General features: G+C 40.9%; 1 protein-coding gene across 2 annotated transcripts in view; it reads left to right on the top strand.

Moving 5' to 3' along the window:
• Window positions 1-2,567: 2,567 nt before the first annotated feature.
• Window positions 2,568-7,677, top strand: part of SMS (spermine synthase) — a 76,426-nt gene continuing 71,316 nt past the window's right edge. For both annotated transcript variants that reach the window (XM_087966928.1, XM_087966927.1), the window contains exon 1: window positions 2,568-2,764. In XM_087966928.1, the coding sequence (XP_087823054.1) occupies window positions 2,716-2,764 (49 nt within the window). In that variant the 5' untranslated portion in view covers window positions 2,568-2,715. The remainder of the gene's footprint in view (window positions 2,765-7,677) is intronic.

Genomic DNA, 7,677 nt, shown 5'->3' with positions numbered 1-7,677 from the left:
TGAAGAACCTGAAGAATTTTTCCTTTTCTTTTTTTTCTTTTTCTTTTTCAAGCCTTTTTCTTCATCTAACTACTGATTGGATTAAGGTATACAAGAACCTGAAGAAATTTTGTCCTCCCTTTTTTCCCCTCTTTTTTTAATTATTATTATTGGGCTTCTTTTTTCTACTATTTTTATTTTGAACTATAATTGGTTACTTCACAATTGGATTAAGATTTAGAAGAACCTGAAGATTTTGAATTGCTTAAAATGAGTAAGAAATTTACAGCTCCTGGTTCTTCAACTTCTACTTCTTCCTATCCACCATCTGGAAGACAATGTTCAATACAGACAATGTAAAAGCAAGAAAAAGAACAAGAAAAAGTGACTCTGCAGATGATTATGCAAGGAATTCAAAATATTCAAGCAAGATCAGAGAATATTGAAAAGAGAATAGAGAACATTGAACAAAGAACAAAGAACATTAAACAAAGAACAGGGAAAACCGATGAAAAAGTGGAGAACATCCAACAAATGATGTTGAAGTATGATGAGAGATTCCAAAAAATTGCTGAATCATTCTTATTACATCAGCCACATCTGGCAGTTATTCACTGCTGGTCAGCTCTTAAATCCCAAAACCTTAACATTTCTGCAGCATCAAAGAATTATGTCAAAATGATAACCTAGATGAATACCAGTTTTTATTTTCCTCTCTTAACTCATCAGTGGACACCTTTGCTGTAAACAAAAATAATTTTCTTAGGTATACATTCCCAGATGAATTTTTTTCTATTTGATGTTTAAGATTCCATACTGAAGTGTGACACAATGGTAAACCACAAAACATGTCACCTGAATGGATCATTCAGCTCCACAGCAAGAATTAATTCCTAGTATGGTTCAGTGCTCCTGTCATTTCTCAGTGCAATTTAGGCTTGGATTTTAAAACAGGTTTTGGAGTTTAAGACCAATGAATGGTCTTATTTTTAAACCATCATGTCACATTTTTTTACTTTTTATTATAATGTATTGAATGCTAATATAATCATCAGTTTTATAATAGTACTGTATTTATTTTACTGGCTCAATCATCAGAATGGAATATAAATATTAGTAAATGAATGAGATAAATTATTTGACTTTATATATGCTGGATTATCCCTTATGTAAAAGGAGCAGTATTGCACAAGCACAAAGTGAATGCAAAGTTTTTCCATATGCAAAAACTCCAAATATGCAATGTGTATCTCGATGCAGAGGTAATTTTGTTGAGATGAAGAGTACTACATTTTTCAGACCAAATGCTAATTATTTTAGCAAAAGTATTCAAAAAGAAAAGCCTCTACAAGCTAAGAAAAACTAAAATGTTGAACTGCTTTGAGAAAAACAAAGCATGACTGTCTGCAGGTGGTGCACTGGAAGGGGAGAAATAGTTGTGATAGCAACTCAACAATTATGCCTTTGTTCCTAAGTTAGCTATTCTCAGTTACAATGGAAATTCAGTGAAGGTTTGTTAAATGTCTGGTTGGCTGGAAACAGGAAGTATTTTTTAAAAAAGTCCTGGGAAACAAAATGTCTTCAGCACATATTAAGTATGCTTATAAGAATCACACAAATACCTTCCCTCCCCAAAAGCTAACAGTTATTGGAAAGAAAACCCCTTAAAGAGTAAGAGAAAATAATGTAGCATATGTTGAACTTGTTAGCTTAGTTGTAGCATTGCCTCATTTCTGGAAGATGTTTATCAGCTAGTTTGACTTTGGAAAGATGCAAATAGTTCCTTGATTATTTACTGTTTCATTTGTATGCTTAGTCTTCCAGTGTTCTAATTGCAGTTTGTGTTTTTAAGGCACGATCTAGTTGTTAAAATACATTTAAAACAATTACAGAGATATTTCTTCAGTAATTTTAATTATATGCAATGTGATTTCTGGGGGGAGTGAAAAATTGGCACCTGCTGCAATTCCATGTAAATGAGAACTGGTTAAGGTAATTGTTAGAGACTTCGGGGCATCTAAAAGCATAGAAGAAATTCCTCCTTGACAGATGCAGGTGTTTGTTGACTCACCCTTTCTGTTCTGTCAAGTAAGCCGTTTCTTTCGTTCTCTGTAAAAAAAAGAGATTCCTGTCTCGTTCTTTGCAGCATTTTATATTACACGGTTAAAAGCACATTGTTCTTATATGCTACGTTTCAGAATTTGTTCTGGAACCGAAAAATAAAACTGCGATGTAGGAGGACACTAGGCCTAGTCTGCGTTAAGCCAGCCTCAATTTGGTGCTTCACTCATCATAGAATAAAACGAAGCATAACGTGTACAAGAAATCCAAACAACCTGGAATAGGAACGTTCGAGACATCACAATATAATGTGTTATTTGAAGCGCCTTTATTTTGCAGGAGGGCCTTGAAGCCAAAGTAGTAGTGAGTCTGTCTCCGATTATAAACAAAAGCCATCATCTCGCCCCTTCAGGCTTCCTAAAACAGCAAATGGAGAGGTGGCGCCCGCGCCTCCCACGAATCCCTACCAAAGCCGCTTTCAGCTCCCCCAACCCAGCGTCGACTTATCGCTTCCAGTCATTTGCCCCTCCCCTTCGGGTTCTTACACAGCGGCGGTAACCCCGGCCTCCACCTCGCGTGCTAACACACACGCACGCACACCGCGCAGGCAGGCAGTGGCACTCGCAGCACAGCCACGGCCGTTCCACCAGGCATGGCACAGGGCTCTACTTCATTATGGCAGCAGCGCGACACAGCACTCTCGACTTCATGCTCAGCGCCACAGGTGAGGCACCTCATTTCGCCGACTCGCCCTTTCTGGCCTACCCACCCACTCATGGCTGCCTGGCCGGCCCACAATTGTTTTTCCTTCCCTTCCTTAGCTACGGGGGAGAGGAGAGGTCCGGACTGCTTGCTGGGTCGCTCTTGCAGCAAGAGCCACGGCTCTCCGCAGGCCTCTGCACCAAATGAGTTTTGTCGTCTAGGTCGGCGTGGGAAGAGTGGGGCAGCCTGCCAGTTTTGCCCCGGTGTGTTTCTTTCCTGCCCACTCGCCCTCCCGTCCCCAAATACGCGGCATATCCCCTTCTTCCCTCCCCGGGTCTCCTTTACCGCCAACTCTTGAATCTTCTGTTTTCCCGAATCTTCGATTACCCCGACATATTCGAGGTTTTTTTCCCCTCTTCCCCCTCCCCCTTTCCGCTTACAATTATTTTCTGATATTCAATTACTGTATTTTCTAACATTCGTGCCTGCAACTCCTCCCCTTCGCAAATACAAATTGCCTAAAAACTCGGCCCCCTCTTGCTCTTCCAACCATGCGTGTTTCCGTGCCGCATGTGCTTTATGGCGAAATCTCCCTCGGCGAAATCTTGCCATGTGTCTGTCTCATTCATTTCCCGAAACAGAACGCACTCTCACCCGAATATGATTTACTCTCGTCAATAGGCCGGCAAAGATCTTTCTTCTCCTTTCCGAGCATATTCCCTTTATATACTTAAAAATGTGAGCTCGTGCCGGGGGGCGGGGGAGGGGCGGATAAAACATCGAAAAAACATCAGATATTCGGCACTATTGCAAATGTGAGCCCGTGCCTTGGGGGGGGGGGGGGTTTGACTATAAATGCGGCTTGTTTCTGTCCAGTAGAAATAGGCGTCTGTTCATTTTGCAGGTCTTGCGTTCAAAGGACGGGCCTTAATCTACCCCTCAGGCGATAAGGTTTTTCCTCTAGAAATGCTGATTGAAGAGGTGATCCAGTTACCTCCCCCTACCCTTCCTGATTTCCTGGCTCTACTGGAAATTGGGTTTGAAAGAAAATGTTAGCTGTATAGTAGAAGGGAAATTGTGTGCTTGCTTAATAGAGTAATAATAGAAACAAGATGTACTGTGCAGAACATAGAAGAACAGGAGGCCTTCTTACAAGGATAAATTTGAATGAAATTGTGTCTAATTGGTTGGAGAAGGAAATATTTGGGATAATTCTATCTTACTCATCTGACAGTTGGATTTGTTTGTACATATACATTATTAATTATTTTGCAAATCTTAAGTGGTATTAAATTGGAATTGGGCTATTTCCCAATGTTTTCCAAAAGGCCAGAATCCAACAATGTTTATTTAGAGCCCTTCACCTTCAGTGCTTTTAAGAAATGTATTCAAATATAGTACAATTTTTTTTACAACCAAGAGGATTGCAGTCATTCTGCATAAAAGAAATAGGTCAATCTTTATGTAAACAAATCTCTCATAAAAATGCAATATTTAAAAACTAAGCGAGGAGACACAGTTGGTGGTGCTTTTTAATCAATAGAACTTAAAAGATCACAGCATGCTGTCCTGCTTCAGGTTTTGTGTGTGTATGTGTATTTACACACACACATACGATTTTTTTAGGAGATTATCAATTTTACTTTCAGAGGACAATAGCAAGGACTGTCAAACAAAGTGAAGGCTTGCCTGTGAATTTTGTTTTTAAAGAGGAGTATGCAGAAAACTCATCCAAAATCATTCTGTCAAGGTTATCAGCTAGTCCAAGGGTCTATAGTGCAAGAGAAGTCATGCATGAGCCAGATATTATTTCCAGCAAAGAACATAAGCAAAGAAAACATTTTTTTAAAGGCTGCATTTTTTAAAGTTATCAGCAATCAGAATGTTTATTTCAGTGTTTCTCTATCTTGGCAGCTTGAAGATGTGTGGGCTTCAGCTGTCAAAATTCAGCAGTCAACATGCTACCTGGAGTATTCTGGGAGTTGAAGTCCACACATCTTCAAGCTACCATGGTTGAAAAATACTGGTTTACTCCATTGCTTGACAAGTAACCAGCAGGTTTCCTCTGTTCTGTTCTTCCTTCTGGTGCAGGGTCCTTTCCTGACAGGTCCAGCTACTCAGGTAGTGCTGGTGATGGATCAGCCTTATGTGATGTCTGGCTTTTTCCTTCCTGAATAGACATTGTGCAGGCTCAACTGAAGCAGCTTTTTCAGCTTTGGAGTCTGAGTCCCAAGCCTGGGCTATGATATATACATTAATTGATGTATTAGCTTCCTTAGCAGTATCTGGATGCTGCCAAATCTTTTTTGTATGGCACTATTAACAACCTATGTATCACATATTCTACACTATAGAACTGGTAAAGTAAATTGTCTATTGTATTGCCATAAAACATATTGAAACAGCTAAAACATTTCCTATAATTTTTGCTGGAACACACAGAACTATTGATGACAAAAAAGCAATGAGTTCCTTTAAATTCCACATTTGCATTTTGTTTTATGCCTGTGTTGCATGACAGCTATACACATTGTTGATGTGCTTCATTTGGCTACTGTATAAGGCACATAGGCTGTACAAACCTGGAAAGTAGTTGTCTTTCTTATAGTGTTTTTTTTTCTTTTACAAAACTTAAGTCTTCACCGAATGGGTTGTAAATTAGAAAATACTGTAAAATTGTTGCAAAGTAGGATGGTAGGATGTTTTTACAGACTTGCTTGTTGCCTAAAACTACAGTACACATGTATTAAAAAGTTAGTTTTTTATTTCTATATTCTTAGTTAATTCTAAATGTAGATAGTGTTACTGCATTTATTTAAACCTTTTGTTTAAAATAAAGACACCTATTGCTTTCTTAATTTTAATAGCTGAATAATTGCTCAATGCTAGAAAACCTTCAATAATCTAACAATTGAGATTGTTGTTGTTAGTCACAAAGTCATGTCCGACCCATCATGACCCCATGGACAACGTTCCTCCAGGCCTTCCTGTCCTCTACTCTGGAGTCCATTTAAGCTCACACCGACTGTTTCAATGACACCATCCAGCCACCTAATTCTCGGCCATCCCTTTCTTCAGTTGTTCCCAGCATTAGGCTCTTCTCCAGTGCATCCTTCCTTCTCATTTGGTGGCCAAAGTATTTGAGTTTCATCTTCAGGATCTGGCCTTCTAAAGAGCAGTCAAAGTTAATCTCCTCTACGACTGACCGGTTTGATCGCCTTGCAGTCCAAGGGCCTTGCAGGAGTCTTCTCTAGCACCATAATTCAAAGGCCTCAATTCTTTGGGGCTCAGCCTTCCTTATGGTCCCACTTTCACAAACAATACATTGAAACTGGGAAAACCATAGTTGTGACTATATACACTTTTGTTGGCAGGATGATGTCTCTTCTTTTTAGTATGCTGTCTAGATTTGCCATAGCTTTCCTCCCCAGGAGCAAGTGTCTTTTAATTTATTGGTTGTAGTCCCCATCTTGGAGCCCAACTTGTGATTCATCTAGTCCTGCCTTTCTCATGATGTGCTCTGCATATAAGTTAAATAGACAGGGCAACAGCCTTGCTGAACTCCTTTCTCAATTTTGAACCAATCAGTGGTTCTGTGTCCAGTTCTCACTGTTGTTTCTTGACCTCCATACAGGTTTCTCAAGAGACAAATAAGATGGTCTGGTACTCCCATCTCTTTAAGAACTTGCCACAATTTGTTATGATCCACACAATCAAAGGCTTTCGCATAGTCAATGAAGCAGAATTATATGTTTCTCCACTGAGCCGAGAATCCAGGATGGGGTAGTCTCTAGTCTCATAGCTCTGCAGACCGAGTTGAAAAACTGAGGACACACCTCCTGGTAACGGTCCCCAGTTCTTCACTCGGTCTCATCCTGTTCAGACCACCCTTTAAGGGCTCTGAATAGTTAAGATTGTAGAAGAATCACCCTCTGGATTGAGGTTTTTTCTCTTCGAGAGGCTTAGAGCAGGTTTGACAGCTAGCCAGCTTGCCGGTTAGCACTTTTTTTTCTTTCTTTTTTTTCTTTTTGACTGCCTTTTTTAAAAAAAAAAATGCTGGTGGACTGGTTTTTGGAATTGTGATTGTATATTTGGTTGGAGGTGCCCCTGAGAGCCCGTGTGGCCCGGGCTGGGAGGGCAGGAGTCAGTGTCTTATTCAACTCACTTTCTCCTGGTCCGTTCTTATTGATCTGTGCTAGCCATGAAAACCACGAGGCGCTTCTGCCCCTTTTCGGCGTCGGCGGCCATTTCAGACGTTTCGGGACAATTCTGCAGTTCGTCTCCAGGATTGTCCCGGGGGGGGGGGTACTGGCCATCTGGATTGAATCCTGACCCCTTGTCCAGTCACCAGAGCACCGTGGCAGCTGTGAGACGCTTGAGACTGCCAAATTGATTGCGGTGCAGCCAGCACTGGCTTGCAAGCCTCTGATCTGTCGGCTTGTAGCAATTTTAAAGAGTCAGCTATTTTTTTTCCTTTTTGCTTTGACTCTTGCCTAAAATTGCGGAGCTGTGCTGAGCTCACCACTTCTGGGTCGCACTAGCCTCCTGAAGTGATAGACAGCTGCTGTGACCAAAGCAGACAGCTTTAGATCAAATAAATTTTGTTTTTATTTTTCTTTTGCCCCTTTTTTCCTTTTTTCTCTCCCTGTCAGTGACAATTATTTTTGGTGAGCTCAAAATGGCCACCAAGGGAGCTGGCCAAGAATTATCAGCTCCTCAGCAGAGTACGAGAGAGCTGCAAGGGGATCAACTAAGTCCAGGTCTGCTGGGCTGGAGGCAGCAGCTAGGATCAGAGCTAGGACCCTAGCCCCTAAAAGACCCTCTAGGGCAGAGAATAGGCAGGCCAGGCATAGACAAAAAGCCCTACATAAGGAGTTTGATAAGGTGGTGAGAGACTCCATGATGACAGGCAGCAAGACCAATTGGCAGATAGAC

This window comes from Notechis scutatus, chromosome 5 (assembly GCF_049901735.1).
Source record: "Notechis scutatus isolate UNSWTSFEM ecotype Mainland chromosome 5, rNotScu1.2, whole genome shotgun sequence".
In the NCBI taxonomy this organism is placed as follows: Eukaryota; Metazoa; Chordata; class Lepidosauria; order Squamata; family Elapidae; genus Notechis; species Notechis scutatus.
Note: the sequence above shows the minus strand (reverse complement) of the source record. Positions and strands in the feature narration are given on the sequence as shown.